General features: G+C 41.3%; 1 protein-coding gene across 1 annotated transcript in view; it reads left to right on the top strand.

Annotated features, from left to right (window-relative positions):
* CCNY (cyclin Y) overlaps window positions 1-17,302 on the top strand; it is a 199,297-nt gene that overhangs the window by 138,246 nt on the left and 43,749 nt on the right. Inside the window, 1 exon segment of the mRNA XM_049776665.1 lies at window positions 2,745-2,779. Coding sequence (XP_049632622.1) covers window positions 2,745-2,779 — 35 coding nt within the window.

A 17,302-nucleotide genomic window follows, 5' to 3' on the forward strand; every position in this document is an offset into this window, starting at 1 on the left:
AGGTATCCTTCCTGTTTGTGTAGTTGTAGGCCAGTGGTTTGGGGATAGTGAAGACACTTCAAAAGAAGTCATCAATAGAGAAGCATAGGCAAGTTCCTCAGGTGCTGCCTACCTTTGCTCCTACTTTTGCCCCTCATAGGAGTAGCATTACAAAGCAATATATGAAGTTTGTTTTAGATTTAGACCCCATGAGCCCAAATTTCAGAACATATCATCAGGCATAGTACTCAGAGGACAAAGCCAAGGGTGTACCTGTAGGTGCTTGCTTGTATAAAGCAGTGAGTGCCAAGGCTGAGAGTTAGCATGGAGGTAAGGCATTTGCCTTGTATGCAGAAGGACAGTGGTTCGAATCCCAGCATCCCATATGGTCCCCTGAGCCTGCCAGGAGCAATTTCTGAGCACAGAGTTAGGAGTAACCCCTGAGGGGACCAGGTGGACCCAAAACCCATCCCCTCCCCCCAAAAATAGTGCCTAAAGTATTCTAGGCTGGAGCCAGGTATTTTATCCTTAGGTAATTTGTAATAGTTGAAACTTTTTCTACAAAACTATTCTAATTGGAATAAACTGACTTTCACAAGAATTACCTGATTCTGAGCTCTTTGTTGGAGACTCAGAAGAACAACATATGTGTTGATGGTACTCCTCCTCATCTTCTGTACTTTTATGTATGTCTTACACTTTTGGTAAAAAAAAAAAAAGTTGTGGATTATTCTTCCTGTTATTGAACATGCCCATCTAAGAAGTAGTATTGTTTCTTGAGGCCTTATTCTTGTGTAGGGGCCATACTTGGCAATTCTCTGCCCAGCTATGCCAGCCTGATGTTTGGTGTTTGCTACCACCTGGGGTTGGGGTGATGGTCATGTGGGGCCAAGGCTTTGACTTAGAACCTCACACATGATAGGCATATGCTCCTGCCACTTGAGCTTCATCCGTTGCATTGATTATTTTTTTTGTTGTTTTTTAATCTGTCAGAGCAGTTGCATTTAGTTGGGAGACACAAAGCTTTTGCACAGAACTGCTGCTAGATGTCCTATAAAGGGCTGTCGCCTAGAACTTTCTGGAAATCTTAACAAATTGACAGCCTGGGTACAATTTCCAGATCCGTTTAACCAATGAGAAATCACCATAGAAGTGTCATCATTGCTTCCTGGCTTTATGCACAGTAATTAAGCATGAGTTTTAATTCAAGGAACATTTGTATACACACAGGCGCCCACACATGTGCACATGCACATGAAACGTGTGCGTGCCAAAGAGTTAAACACCAGTATTTTTTTTTTTTGCCAGGTCTGGAGTAGTCCTGGGCCTCCCACTCTGAGCAACTAACTCAGCACTTGAGCTAGGTCTTGCCTTAGGCCTGGCTGAGGGCTTCCAATCTTGATGGGGCTTGTCAGCACAGAGAAATATCTTGTGACCCAAGTGTGAACTGCTTCTCACAACAGTGTCCTCAGTCTGCTGTTTTTTATTTGCATTTCAAATATTTTTGTGATGGGAGTAACAGTAGCAGTGGTTCTAGAAGAATTGAGCTTCTCTAAGGCAAAGGAAAAGTGTTTCCAAATGAATCCAAGAACTGTGAGACTATATATCTCTTGTTCATACCAGTTGGACTTTGATCGTACTTGGAGGACTTTTATTTGTCTTTGGGGAGTTGGTGGCCTCCTAAATGGTGCTCATGGGGTTGCAGGGTCACTTCCAGTGATACTCAGCCAACTGGAATGGAGGTTCACTGCTCAGATGCATTGCCACTCAGTGCCTGCCGTGTGCTAGGGCACACTGGACCCTGAGGGGCATGGGTCTGCCAGAACCACATCTGACAATGCCCAGGGGACTGTGTAGTGCTGGGGATCAGTTTGGATGCCCTCTTGAAATTTCCCCTTGCAAGCAGGAAGATTTTTTGAAAATGAACAAGTCTGGGTTTGGGGTGTGGACTGCATGAGCCAAACCCTTCCCTAGATGATAAAGTGTCATGTTAGGATATCCTGAGGTAGCATTGCTATCTGGGGACCTGGGGCATTGTCTCCATGAAGGAAGCCTGTTCGTGTCCTGCTCTGTGCATCCTCTGTGGTGATGTGCTCAGTGGAGGTGCCAGCTGGCATGTGTGTGTTCTCAAAAGTAAACCTTCAAGAGAGAAAACACTAAACTTACAGATAGATAGAAGGCTGCTAGAAACCCCTGTCTACCTGGCACATCTGTGTGACTGAAGTGCCTAGTGGGAGAAGCTCTTAAGGTCTGGAGAAGGCTGCCAAGGCCTTGGGCAGCCGCTCTGGGCAAAGCTGTGTGAGAAATCATCTATTTATTATGACTTGTTTTGTTGGGTTTGGGGCCACCAAGGTGATAACTCCCAGTGGTGCTCCGGGGTACCCTAAGTAGTACCTGTGATTGAAGCTGGAACAAAGGTGGTTCCTATAGAGAAAACTGCTTTTCCTCGTCATGGAGAGGAACTCCAGTTCTGTGAGTTCTGACTGCATTGTTTACTCCTTATTTTGATGCTCAGGTGGATGTTCTTGTTAGTTATATTCTGCCCATACAGTCTGGGATTTTATGGGTTAGAAATAAATTGCTGCATGACTTATTAATGATCTTAAATTGATGGATGCATCCCAATTGTGTGGTATTATCAAGCACCTGGGTACATTGGTGGGTGGAAGGTTGGGGCACAGCCAGGGACCCACTCAACAACCTACACGGGATTGGCATAGACTAGAGGCATGTAACAGTTTTTGTCCCATCTTTTGTTTTCACAGTGAGAGAAAAACGCAAGAGCCTCTTCATCAATCATGTAAGTGAATCTGTCTCCCTGTATTTCTTCGCAATTACTGTACTTGTAAGGAGCTTAAATAATCATGTCTCTGCTGGGTGAAATGATTCATGAATTTTGTTACTACTTTGAAGAACATTACAGAGTGCTCGTACTCAGTTTGGTTTGTATTTAGACAAGCATGGCTTGGTATTTAGCTTCTGTCCCAGATGCTTTAGCAGAAGCCACATAGCGCTGTTGTTCATGGGAAGATGCCAAACACTGGGAAACAGAACCACATAAAGGCGTTTCTTTTAAAGATTTTTATCTACTCCTTCTACCCCACCCTCCCCAATTACTCTTTGTTTCTGTAACTTATTTTTATTTACATAAAAATAAAATTATTTTCCATGAGATTGTGTCCTCACCACTTTTTCTTTAAAAATGTATTGAATTCAGTAGAATATTCAAGTAGTTGGGGAGCTCAGACTAAATAAAGTGACTAGCATGTTAAATGTAAAGGCTTTCATTGCAGGCCAAAGAAACATTTCAAAGGTTAAGGTGGTTGCCTTGCATGCAGCTCACCCAGGTTTAGTTCTGTATATGGTCCCCTCAACATAGAATCGGGAGTAAGCTCTGAATACAGTTGAATGTGCACCCTCCACACCCCTTCTCCCCTCAAAAAGAAAGAAATTTGAAGATTAAGCTCTAATCCTTTGGCCATTTGAGGTAGTATTTTCCTTCCTGCTGGCACCTCTGATGGATCTTATTGGAATTGCATTTGTTTGCTCCATAACCTTACCTTCACCCCCAGTGGCACCCCATCTTGCACCTCTTTGGAGAGTGGAGTTCTGCCACATGGCAAAGTGTACCCCTTCTCTCTGAATACCTGCTTCTTGATTTCGGAAAGAGCTAGTGTCTCAGTGAGGCAAGGAATAATGAGATAGGGCAATCACCAATTCTCCTTTTGAAAACAAGAAGGCTGTATTTGACTTTGTAAGGATCTTTCTGAGGATTTCCGGACTGTTTTTATCTTAAGTATTTGCAGATCTTGAAGTATATGGCTTTGAAGCTGTGTGTTAAAGAGACTTAAAGTCATTGAAACCATTAAAGCCATTGAAAGTATGGATAAATTATTGAAAAGAAATTCGCAAATTAGAACCTTGCACTCAAAGGGCCAAGTTCTTGTGAAGCATTCATAGTGTATATGAATTATATAAAATAATTATATATGTGGTTTTATATGTGATTATATGTGATGATTCTTCCATCAGTTTTTATGTGTGTTTACTGTGTTCTAAAGCTCAGAGTGGTCTATAATATTCTTACCAGAATCAAAACAATTAATGGCCTCTTCCTTGACCCTTTGAAATTTTGAAGCATCAGTATAAAACATTTGTGAAATTGCAATATATGTCCTGAGGAAAATTGCTGAATAGCACCTCTTTTCTCTTTCATATCCTTAGCAGTATATAACTATCCCCCCCCCAACTCCTAGTGGAGTGATGCACTGTAATTTTGTAAATCCTTCCCATCTCTTTGCCTTCTAGGTATACGTGGCTACTTTTGTGCTCATTAATACACCTGATAGGAGATTGTGAGGGAAAGAGAAAAGGAGTAGGGGGAGGGAGAAAAAGTGGGAGGGAGGAAAAGAGAGAAAAGATATGCGCCAGAACACTCTTCCCCACCCCCAAAGTATTATCTCCACATATGGTTACCTCAAAACTTTGTGAAACTTTTTGTCTCCCTACCCAGGAGAGTAATTCATATTTTCTATGCAGGAGAGCTGAGTTTAATCTATTTGGCACCAAGTCAGATCACCCATGATCATTGCTGGGGGTGGCCCCAAAACAAAACAAAATGCTGTGAAATCACTGACTTCTTAAAGTCTGACTCAGGTGCACTCTCCCTCTATGATGCAATCGCTGTGCTAAATGTCAGGAGACCAAGTAACAGTACAAGCCACCAATCTAGAAGTGGCACTGGTTGGGAGAAACAGTCACTGCTCATCACAGTGGGGGAGGAGCCTTAGAATGTGCCATTCTAGGGCCCAGAGAGATAGCACAGCGGCGTTTGCCTTGCAAGCAGCCGATCCAGGACCAAAGGTGATTGGTTCGAATCCCGGTGTCCCATATGGTCCCCCGTGCCTGCGAGGAGCTATTTCTGAGCAGACAGCCAGGAGTAACCCCTGAGCACCGCCGGGTGTGGCCCAAAAACCCAACCCCACCCCACCCCCCCCCCCCAAAAAAAAAAAAAAAAAAAGAATGTGCCATTCTAGCCATCTGCATTACCTGCAGGCTCAGTTAGGCTAAGAAACCAGCTTGGTCCTCAGGTTTGAAAAACTTGCGTGACATCAGTTAAAACAATAGAGAATGGATAAATAATAATATTCAATATAATTCATAGAGTTGATATTTCTATCCTGCATTAATTTGCTTCAGGGATATTGTTTCTGTAATTTCACCTTCAAATTTCTGAACAAGATAATCATACCTTTTGCTAGGATTATCTGTTCAATAAGAAAAAGAGTTGTTATAGATAGGTCACTTAAGAGAATCTGGGATGGTTCTCCTTTGCATCTTGAAACCATGTTAAACTAGAGGGGAAATTCTATCCTGTGATAGAAAAATAGCATTTTTTGTTTTTTTATTTCTGCATTTCTGGTCAACAAAGGAAAGGAATACATACATACATACATACATACATATATATACATATATATAATATATATACACATACATACATATATATACATATATATATAATATATATAAATATATATGTGGTTTTTGGGTCACACCTGTCATTCGCAGGGATTACTCCTGGCTATGCATTCAGAAATTGCTCCTAGCTTGTGGGGGACCATATGGGGCACCAGGGGATCGAACCATGGGCTGTCCTAGGTTAGCATGTGCAAGGCAGACGCCCTACTGCTTGCGTCACCACTCTGGCCCGACTTTGAGACTATTCTTAAAGGAAAGGGTCAGTGAAGAATAGAACCCCAACTGGAAAAGGAATTTTATTTGGCTTATAATTTTCTAAAAAATTCTAAGGGGTTAAGTAAAGGGAGACTGATTCTCAAAATATTATTGCAGCCTTAAAGCTTGAAACCATCTGAGGGGTGAACCCCTTTGAGAGTTTTCACAGCTGAATCAGGATGAAGTTTATTAATATTCTAATAACATTTATGTTTTAGATGTAATTAGAATTATAGGGAAATTGGATTTATTATTAAAGATATTGCTTGGTATTTTTAAAAGGCACTTGTGTAATGATGGATCTTATGTAAGGTTTATGTTTTATGCACAGGCTTTCCAACTTTTTGCTTTGCTTTTTATTTAAGATTGACTATTTCAATGAGTCTTTTAATTAGTCTGAAAATTCCTGGTCATGAATGGAAATGAAGTTTGGAATCTCTGAAAGTCAGGAAAGCTTATCCTTTTGTTCTAGCCTATTCTCTGTTGTCCCCTTCCATTTGGTGGTGACACATTTAAATTTAACTAATTTTTTTTTCTTTTTTTTTTTTTTGGTTTTTGGGCCACACCCGTTTGACGCTCAGGGGTTACTCCTGGCAATGTGCTCAGAAATCGCCCCTGGCTTGGGGGGACCATATGGGACGCCGGGGGATCGAACCGCGGTCCGTTCCTTGGCTAGTGCTTGTAAGGCAGACACCTTACCTCTAGCGCCACCTTCCCGGCCCCTTAACTAATTTTTCTAAGAAGTTAAACTTTTTTTTTTGTTTTGTTTCGTTTTTTGGCCACACCCGTTTGATGCTCAGGGGTTACTCCTGGCTAAACACTCAGAAATTGCCCCTGGCTTGGGGGGACCATATGGGACACCATGGGATCGAACCTCCGTCCTTCCTTGGCTAGCGCTTGCAAGGCAGACTCTACCTTAACTCTAGCGCCACCTCACCGGTCCAGAAGTTAAACATTTAATGCTGGATTTAGATATTTAGATTTTTAGATATTTAGATATCTAAGCCAGATTTAGATATTTGCATCATGCATTACAGTTCCATTTCTTGTTTTGGTAGTGAGAGGTGAAGTATCTGGAAACTAGGAGAGGAGGTTGAGTAACTAGACCGTGTTCTATAGTAGTTGTAAGTAAATATTAACTTTTTTTTTTTTTTTTTTTTTTTGGTTTTTGGGTCACACCCGGCCAGTGCTCAGGGGTTACTCCTGGCTGTCTGCTCAGAAATAGCTACTGGCAGGCACGGGGAACCATATGGGACACCGGGATTCAAACCAACCACCTTTGGTCCTGGATTGGCTGCTTGCAAGGCAAACGCCGCTGTGCTATCTCTCCAGGCCCAAACGTTAACATTTTTAGCTGAATATGGAACCCAAACTATGTCTACCATGCAGTAAATGGGACTTTGAAGATATTTTATATTACAGTTCTCTTCTCTCAGAGAATTGGTCTATTGCCTGTGCAACTCTGGTGAACAATGGAAAAAAAGGTGACTTGCATGCCAGGTCTAGCATCTGTGATGTTAATGATTTGCCTGTTGAAGCACAGGTAAATTCTATTTAATAACAAAATAGTTGACCTTCTGGTGTTTCAAGCACAGTTTCAGTGCCCCCTCACCCCCACCCCCCACCAGTAATCATTAAGACTAGTATACTCCTGGTGAAGTGTGTTTTTTGCATTTTGTTTGTTTGTTTGTCTTATTTTTGTCTTGGGGCTACATCTGGTGACTCTCAGGGGTTACTCTTGGCTATGCGCTCAGAAATAGCTCCTGTCTTGGGGGACCATATGGGACACCGGGGGATCGAACTGTGGTCTGTCGTAGGCTAGTGCGGGCAAGGCAGAAACCTTACCACTCGTGCCACTGCTCTGGCCCCTTTTCCAGTTTTTTTTTGTTTGTTTGTTTTGTTTTTAATTTGAGAGTACAGCTTTATAGAGTTCTAGTTCTCTTAATTGGTTCGGTTTCAAATTGGTTTCATGCCTTCTAGCTTCAAATGAGGTAAGAATAAAGTTCTTATAAAATGGTGTCTACTTTGGTTATTTATTCACCAGACCAGCTGTGGAAATTAAGGGAGGAAATGGGCTTGAACTTTTAAAACAAACAAGTCAGCCTCTTTGGGAGACAGCATGAATGCACACAAATCTGTGGAGTGGCTGTTGTGGTCGCCTTGCTACTGCGTGGTGGGTGTGAGAGAGGCCCTAGTAAGGTTTTAATTTCAGTAAGGTCTCTTAAAAGTTAGTGAAATGAATGACTTCCATCTTTTATTTTGCAATGGCTTCCAATTCATGAAAATTTTGCAACAGCAGTTCAAGATTCTCACATCTCACTTGAAACCTTAGACCAGGCTGGTTTTCATGCTCCCATTTACTTGACACAACAAGGGTGTCAGTGTGGGCAGGTGCTGGATTACATTTTTATCTCTTTTCAAATTGCTTTCCTGTAAAATACCTAGAAATAATAATAACACAGAATCTGATACAGACGGGAAGATTCCTTGGCTGTTTGGGGTGTGTCTAAGGAAGGATTTCTTACCCTTCCCTTCCTTCTGTCACCCTTGTTAGGAGACTGAGCTGAGTTGATGTTTAGGGAGCATAATGATCTGTGTCCTATAGGCTTGCTGACAGGTTGAGTGGCTTCCTTGCTACCTTCAAAGGAAATTTTGAAAGCCACGCTGACCTTGTTAAGATGCAAGGATTCCAGAAGTAAAGAGGTCCTACAGCGCACAGGTGTGACTGTTCCCAGTAGCAGTTGCTGTATTTGAGATGCTTTTTTTTTTTTGGTATGTGGCATTAGGTCTTTGTTTAAGTTTAGTTCTTTGACATCTGGCTCCCTGGTTTTCAACTTAGATAGTTCTGGGAAAGGACTCTTCCTTGACCTTTACCTGTGGCCTGCTGGTTTCTGTGTTCCTTACTGACAGTCCAAAGACACAGCTGTTCATATGCACTGAGAGGTGCTCTAGGACCTGTGTGGGTCTTCATCGTGTCATTATGCCTTTTTATGTTTTGTTCCATTGTGCCCTTCACCAATTCAGCTTTCACCTTCCTTGCTGTGCTCAAGGATTTCTGAAGAAGAGAAAGAAAGACCTGAAATGTGAGAGAGGAGGTAGCAATGACTTGGTCTGGAAGCACTCTACTTCCTCTCTGCTCCTTTAAGCAGAGGTAACTATCCCAGTTAGTTTGGTTTGTTCTTTGGCTTTCTATATTTATTTTTCTCTTCTGTTTTGAGGATTTTCAGAACAGCAGAGTAATACAGAATAATACAAGGCATAAAATCCTCTTGTATCCTTTATCCAGATCTTCCAATTTATTTGTTTGTTTGTTTGTCTTTTTGGTCACACCTGGCAGTGCTCAGGATTTACTCCTGGCTCTGCACTCAGGAATCACTCTTGGCAGGTTCAGGGAACCATATAGCATGCCGGGGATCGAACCCTTGTTGACTGTGTTCAGACTAGCATCTTACCCACTAGGCTATAGCTCCAGCTTCCCAGATCTGCCTGTCTAATATCAGTGTTTTATCACTTTCTGTTCAACTTGATCTTCTGTTATCATCGTGCATGTTCATAAACAAGTTTTACGTCATCTAGAATCATACTTTTTATCTTTACTGTGTATCTCTTTCAACCACAATACCACTACCCAAACCAGGAATTTAGTATGAACACATTTTAAAAAGTTGTTCATTGTCTAATTTGATTAAATGACCCCAGGAATTTCTCATGTAGCATGTTTATCTCTGGTAATGATCTCAGCTCACGATCCTGCGTGGCATTTATTGGCACCCCTGGGTCGCCTTCAGCTCAGAAGGAAGGATTTTTTTTCTCTCACTGTGTTTCATTGTAAAATGAGGAAGGTGTCCTCCTGTCCCTTCATGTTGTGTGAGACCGGCTGTGCCCTGTGATGTTTTAACAACCTCTGCCTCCCCTTATCTTGTGTTCCACCTCACTTCTTGTAAAATCACAGGCCATGGAATTAGGATTATGTGGAGATAGCATTTTTTTAAAACAAATTTAGCACTTTTATTCCCTATTAATAGTTTCTTGTGTGTTTAAAGCTATTTTTATTTGTTCCTGCTAAATTCTTAAGAATCAGAATGTTTCTGTCCATCCATTGAACAGTTAATTTAAAACAGTGTTATAAGAATGTTTGGGCTGAGAGATAGTACAAGGGCTAATGCTGCCTTGCATGTGCCTAGCCACCGCCCTGCCAACCCTTCCAGAAAGAATTCTTGAGCACAACACATCTCTCTATGCAATGTTCCAGGATATTCCCTGGAGACTTCAGCATCACGAGGGGCATTGTCTGCCCACCATGTTTTAGATAGGGTCTTAGGAACATTATTTTATTTCTTTGCCCTTGTCTAACTTAACTGGAAAAATAAAGTGTGTGTGTGTGTGTGGGGGGTGATTTCTACCTGCCTTTCTAGGTGTTTGTCAGCTGAAAATGAATAATGGTAAGGTATCTGAAACACTGGTGGCTTCTAAACCAAAATTTAAGGATTTACCATAATAAATGTTACCATTGTTCACTGTAATATATGGTATGGGATAAATAGTATAACCCAAGTATGAGGAAGAAAGAAGTGGACAGACCTGGAACGGTGAAGGAATTATGAATGTGCTCTCCCTCTAGTGGAGAACCTCTGAATCATTTAAGCAGAAGGTGGCACGATTTGATTTGTTATAAAACTATCAATATCATAGAGCAAAATGGTTTGAGAGGAATGAGCCTAAGGCTGGATAATGATAAGTGATTGAGAACATACATATACTAGAGAAATTGATTGATATAAGCGAGAAATTGATTGATTAAACATGATAGAACGAATAATACGTATTGGAAGAAGACCAAAGGAAAGGGAGACAGAAGATTTAAGAATGCTTTATGGATTTCTGATTTATTTTAAGCTAGTACAGATTGAATTTACTAATATATGATGCTCACCAAGAATGTCCAGGTGTCCAGATGGAGACAGGTGAAACTAGAGACTTTTCAGAACCCCAGTAATGGGAGTGAATAAGACTCTTCTGGGGTACAGTAGAGAGAATAGAGAACAGGCCATCTTACCTAGGGAGCTCAGAAAAGCACAGCCCACAAGAAACCAAAACTGAGTAGCTAGAAAGAAAGGAGGAAGGGAAGATAGAACTGTTCGAAAAAGGAGTTTTAGGTAGGTGACAAGCTAATAAGAGCTGGGAAGTACTATTGATAGAACAGCTTGGAATTCTTTATGACTGAGAAGGAGATTGTGGCTTATCAGCCAATTTGAGGAAGTTTGAAGAATGGAAGTGCTGGCTGGCTAGACCTGGCCTGGGGAACCTTAGGTCTTCTCTAGAGGTGGGGTACAGGTATGCAGATTTCCTCGCTAGCAAACAGAAGGGAACAAAGGTCGCCCACTTGCCCCTGGGTTTTCTGCCAAAATTTACGAGGTTACGAGGTTTTCACGTGAGGTAGTAGACAGAGGATGAAGAAGATGAGGGTGGTCAGAAAACTGGTTTCTGGGGCCGGAGAGATAGCATGGAGGTAAGGCGTTTGCCTTTCATGCAGAAGGTCATCGGTTCAAATCCCAGCATCCCATATGGTTCCCCGTGCTTGCCAGGAGTGATTTCTGAGCATGGAGCCAGGAGTAACTCCTGAGCACTGCCGGGTATGACCCCCCCAAAACAAACAAACAAACAAACAAACAAAAGAAAACTGGTTTCTGGTAGTAGGGGCCAGTGGAAGTCTGATCTTAATACCACACTCTCTTTTGTGTGTCCTGCAATGGGTTTTGTGTACATACCTATTTGTGATCATAACTGTATGCAGCTGTGCATCTTTGATCAGACTTCTGAGTTAAACTAGTTAGAGAGAAAATTTTATTATTGGAATATTTGTTAACTTCAGTGAAATCTTCTTAATCATGTAACTCAGGAATCCCATGTTAATGCACCTTGATAGAATAATAGATATAGACATGTGGATAGGTGTGTAGATGCTTTTCTTTATCTTGTTACAAATTTTTATTCTGCATATTTTTACTTAGTTCATAAAATTTACATTATTTGAAAGATAATCTGTTTTTATCTCTCCTTAAATATAGTTCAAATTCGACTTCCTTCTGACCATAATATTCTTTGCTTCCCTTCTAAGAAGTATGTGGTTGATGGTATAGTGTCTCTCCAAGACACTTGTTATGGTGGTAGAGTCTTTTGAACCTGCTGGTTGTGTGACTTATATTTCAGGTAAAACATTTGAAGCATTTATGATATACTTCTAAAATGTTAGGGCATTAGGCAGGGAAATGTTTGTCACTTTTTGGGACATGCTTAAGGTGTTCTCTAAACACCGTGATTGATATGCTCCTCTTATTCTGAGCACTTTACAAGTAATAATTTTCCTATTTCTCATAATTACACTGAGTTGTAGGAGCCACTATCTTCCTCTCTGTTTTGCAATTCATAGAAGCAGGCTGAGGAACTTGTCCCAGTCACAGAGCTAGTTAGAGCAGAGTGAGACTTATAGCCGAATTGGAACTTCGTGTTCCAGTGCATCAGATTGTTCTGTAGTTCTCTAGCGAAGATTCTATACATGTCTGGAAGTACAAGTATACTGATTTTGCTGTTTTAGAATCATGAGATAACTTGGTTATTATGTGTTAAGACTGAGAACATCTGGTATACCGTGTGTCTATTCAAACTGTTTGACAGGTCAGAATACACTTTTCCTTGGATGTATGCATGTCTTTGATTCAGAGGCATAACAGAGGCTGCCAGCTCTCTGCTCTCCACAATGCACATTGATTGGTGCTGCATCCAAGGAAGCCAATTATTGCCTTCCCCTGCCACACACAACAGTCAGAACAAAAACCAAAATAGAGAGCTTCCCTGGTCAAGGGCTTTTCTGGTATAGCTTATTTATTTTTCCAAGATCAAGAAAGATTTATACTCTAAGAATCAACAGTGAATAAGTGCTTTTTTTTTGTTTTGTTTTGTTTTGTTTTTAATAAAAAAAAAGCAAGAGTTACTGCAGAGCTGGTTTTTTTGCTTGATCCAGAGGAAGCCAAGCTCTGACAGTGAGGTTCTACTGAGGTAAAGCTTCTTTTCTTCCCCTGGAGAATGGCAGAGTGTAATTCAGCGAACACTTCCGCAAATGCAGGGTGAGAGGGATTTTTAAAGGGGATAAAATAGATATTCCTGTTGAGTTAGGGGTGAGTTCATGTATTCTTCTAAAACTTAACTTAATCATGATCATTGATTTTCATTTCACTATATTTGGGAGAGTTTAGATTCCCGTTGTTACAGGAATTCCTAAGATACAAGAATAGTCTTCGAAAGATAAAAGCCAGATTGCTTTGGTAGCATTAGAGAGTCCAGTGACTGACTAGAAGTCAAGGGAGCTTTGCTTGGGGGAAAAGGTCGCCACCAATTCAGGAGACTTTCTCTAGGCATTGGATGGAGTTGTTGATACTAAGCTCTAGGGGCATTAATTTCCAGGACCCCCTTAGTCTAAGCTCATCCCCAAACATCCACTTTACAACCCTACCATTTTGTTTTCTTTTATTTATTTTTTTGGGGGGGGCCACATTCAGTGACACTCACAGATTACTACTCCTGGCTATGTGCTCAGAAATCGCTCCTGGCAAGGAGAACCATATGGGATGCCAGGGGATCGAATTGAGGTCCCTCCAGGGTCAGCTGTGTGCAAGGCAAATGCTCTACCTTCTGTGCTATTGCCCCGGCCCCATGTTTCCTTTTATTCTTAAAAGATGTAACTGTGTTCAATTCTCAGAGGAGGCTGCTTCTGGCTGAAGGGGGAAGTGAATTCTTTGGGCTGGATGAATAAAGTACTCAGGAATCCTTTCCAGCCTGAGGAGGAGCCATGTGTTTTCAGGAACTGGCTAGTGGCCAGTCAGTAGAGATGGGAGAAGAGTTTGTTGGGATTATAAAGCACAAAATATCAGACAGCAGAGTACAAATACCACATGTAACAGGGTCAGGGCTTTTAGAAGTGCACCTATTCAACCATGTTGAATCATTTCAGAGTCATGAATTTAAACTACTACAATTTCTTGGCATTTTCAGATAAGGTTCTACTGAGTTGTAGGGTTTCTGATTTTCTTAGGTGTTCTGAAAATACATTGCTGAGTTTGTCTAGAATCAGGGGTCTCAAACTCAATTTACCTGCGGGCCGCAGGAGGCAAAGTCGGGGTGATCTTTGAGTGCAAAGTCAGTAGTAAGCCTTGAACATTGGGGGGGTGTGACCCAAAAAACTAAAACAAAACAAAACAAAAATTCCTCTAGGGCAGGGCCTAGAGGGCTGTTTGCGGCCTATGGAGTTTGAGACCCCTGGATACATATACTACTGTTTTTTTCTGAAGTCTCCGTCATGTAGTTTGTCTCCAGCATGTGTGGTGCTAGAAAAGGACAGACTCTAAAAAGGATAGTCTCATTTATTACAAAACAAAACTGGGGGCCAGAGAGATAGAAGAGCAGGTAGTGTGCTGCCTTGTACACGGCTGATATGGACACCATACCAAATATCCACAGATAGTTGTGGTGCTGAAGTACATCTCTCTCCCCCCCTGGTTCTACCAAATAAAATTAATTTTCAAGTCAAATCTTGCTCTAATAAATTTACATAGTTATTTTGTATAAGTCAGTAATTTTTTAAAATTTGCCTTTTTTAAAGAACTGCAGATCAAACTGTGGGGCTCAGGAGCCATGTCTCTTTCATACTATCCCCTCAGTATAATCAGTGTTAAATATGCCTGTAACATCTGTATTTTGGGATTTCTTTTTTTGGGGGGTGGGGGGGAGCACACTCATTGACGCTCAGGGGTTACTCCTGGCTCTACACTCAAAAATCGCTCCTGGGGGGCCGGGCGGTGGCGCTGGAGGTAAGGTGCCTGCCTTGCCTGTGCTAGCCTAGGACGGACCGCGGTTCGATCCCCCGGTGCCCCATATGGTCCCCCAAGAAGCCAGGAGCAACTTCTGAGCGCATAGCCAGGAGTAACCCCTGAGCGTCACAGGGTGTGGCCCAAAAACCAAAAAAAAAAAAAAAAATCGCTCCTGGCTTGGGGGACCATACGGGACGGACGCTGGGGATCAAACTGCAGTCTGTCCTAGGCTAGCTCACGCAAGGCAGGCGCCTTACGCCTTGCACCACCACTCCGGCCCCATATATTTTAGGATTTCTGGAACCTCCAAAAGGCCTCCTTCATTCCCTCTTGGTAAACTAAAGTCCTGTCAGCAAAGATGATGCACTGGTTTTCCTTCAGCAGACATCAGTTTGGATATCTAGGCTGTGTGAACTCTTCAGAGTTTCAGCAATATAATCAGTTTGTCAAATAATCTGTTATAGGAAAAGAAAATTTTCTTACTGGATTTGCACAAACCTGTTGCCAGAAGAAATAAGAATACTTACTAAAAGTTTTCACATTCTGCTGGTATTGGATTTAGGGAAATGTAAATGTTTCCTTTTCAGTCACAAAAAGATAGACTCTGCCATGTAGTCAGCTCAAAATAGCAAAAGTTATATTAAGCCTAGAAAAAGCAAAATATGTCAAACAGAAAATTACTAAAATTAAAATCATCCTTAGTTGGCTACTCAGTCATATATAGAAAATTTTCTTTACTTTCTGTCTTTGGACCACACCTGCAATGTTCACTGTTTACTCCTTGCTCTGCACTCAGAAATCATGCTGGGCAAGCTCAAGGGACCACATGGGATGCTAGGGATCAAATTACATGCAGGGTATCACCTTACCCTCTGTACTAGCTTTGCATTGCTTTCATGTAGAAAATTTTGATCTTTTGACAGTAGTTCTTAGGAATCCAGTTTTTCAAAAAATATCTGTGCATTTTTAAGAGTTCTTAGTTCCATGGTTAAAATAATTTTTTAAAAGAATTCAGGGGCTGGAGAGATAGCATAGCGGTAAGGCATTTGCCTTACATGCAGAAGGACGGTGGTTCAAATCCCAGCATCCCATATGGTCCCCCGAGCCTAACAGGAGCGATTTCTGAGCATGGAGCCAGGAGTAACCCCTGAGCACTGCCCGGTGTGACCGAAAAACCAAAAAAAAAAAAAAAAAAAAAAAAAGAATTCAATGATAAGATTGCTCTATCTCTTGGTTTTCGGGCCACACCTGGGCAGTACTCAGGGGTTACTCCTGGCTCTGTGTTCAGGAATCAGAAGTGGCAAGCTCTATGGACAATATGGGATACCAGGGATCAAACCCTGGCTAGCTTTGTGCAAGGCAAATGCCCTACCCTCTTTTCTGTTGCCCCAGCACCAAGTTTTCTCTATCTTGTATCGTACCTTTTTGATAAAAGATAGTATTCTTGGGCTTGGAGAGATAGCACAGCAGCGTTTGCCTTGCAAGCAGCCGATCCAGAACCAAAGGTGGTTGGTTCAAATCCCGGTGTCCCATATGGTCCCCCGTGCCTGCCAGGAGCTATTTCTGAGCAGACAGCCAGGAGTAACCCCTGAGCACCGCTGGGTGTGGCCCAAAAACAAACAAACAAACAAACAAACAAAAAACAAACAAAAAAAGATAGTATTCTTGAGGCTGGAGAGATAGCATGGAGATAGTGTGTTTGCCTTATATGCAGAAGGACGGTGGTTTGATTCCCGGCATCCCATATGGTTCCCCGTGCCTGCCAGGAGTGATTTCTGAGCGTAGAGCCAGGAGTAACCCCTGAGCGCTGCTGAGTATGACCCCAAAACAAAACAGTATTCTTTTCTTTCAATTTTTATTTTCAGGAAGTTTTGTCAGAGATTTTAAAAATATCTTCAAACATGCAAATAACTATGAAAATTAACTATTCACTAACAAAGTGACAAAGATTTTAAAATTAACATTAAAACTTTCATTATTTCTTACAGAACTTAGCTCCTTTCAAATCAATAACAGGTCTATAACTTAAAGTAAAACTAAGGGCCTATTGGTAAAATTGACATTCATGAAATTACTTTGATAATATGTATTATTTTTATTAAAATTTTTATTTTTAATTATGAGAACAAAGATGCAAAGAAAGAGGACAAGGTAGTTACAGTGGAAGGACAATCACCCATAAACAGAATTCTCAGAAGAAATCCCCATACCTTAATTTTGAACTTTCAGCCAAAGAACACTAAGAAAAATAAAACAGAACCCACGTACAATTACTTTGTCCCTCAAGTCCCCAGATTGTACTACATTATAACATTTCTTAGCAATACACAAAGCAATCTAAAGCCATAAAATTTATGTAACTCCTTAAACATTGAAGGCATAGTATTTCTTTTTCATTTCCATGCACATGCATATTAGTTAAATTTAACCTCAAAAGTTTAAGTGTTTTTTTTTAAAGGATTAGAGTCAAAGGAGCACAGTAAGAACAGTGTTAGAGTGGCAATTATTGTTTGCATAGGCCCACCAAAATATGGGGAGCATGGAAAGGAAAAGCCTTGGCCTAAACACAAGGAGACTCTTCCTCAGAAGTTTCCTGGCATAAGACAAACTCTAGGCTCCAGACAAACTAGTTTGTCCAATCCAAGTCATTGTCTGTAGTGCCAATACACTTTTATTTTTTGCACAGTCTCTGTTGTTGGTATCATGTTTCTGTATTAACGATC

The sequence above is a fragment of the Suncus etruscus genome, chromosome 7 (assembly GCF_024139225.1).
Source record: "Suncus etruscus isolate mSunEtr1 chromosome 7, mSunEtr1.pri.cur, whole genome shotgun sequence".
Taxonomy (NCBI): Eukaryota; Metazoa; Chordata; class Mammalia; order Eulipotyphla; family Soricidae; genus Suncus; species Suncus etruscus.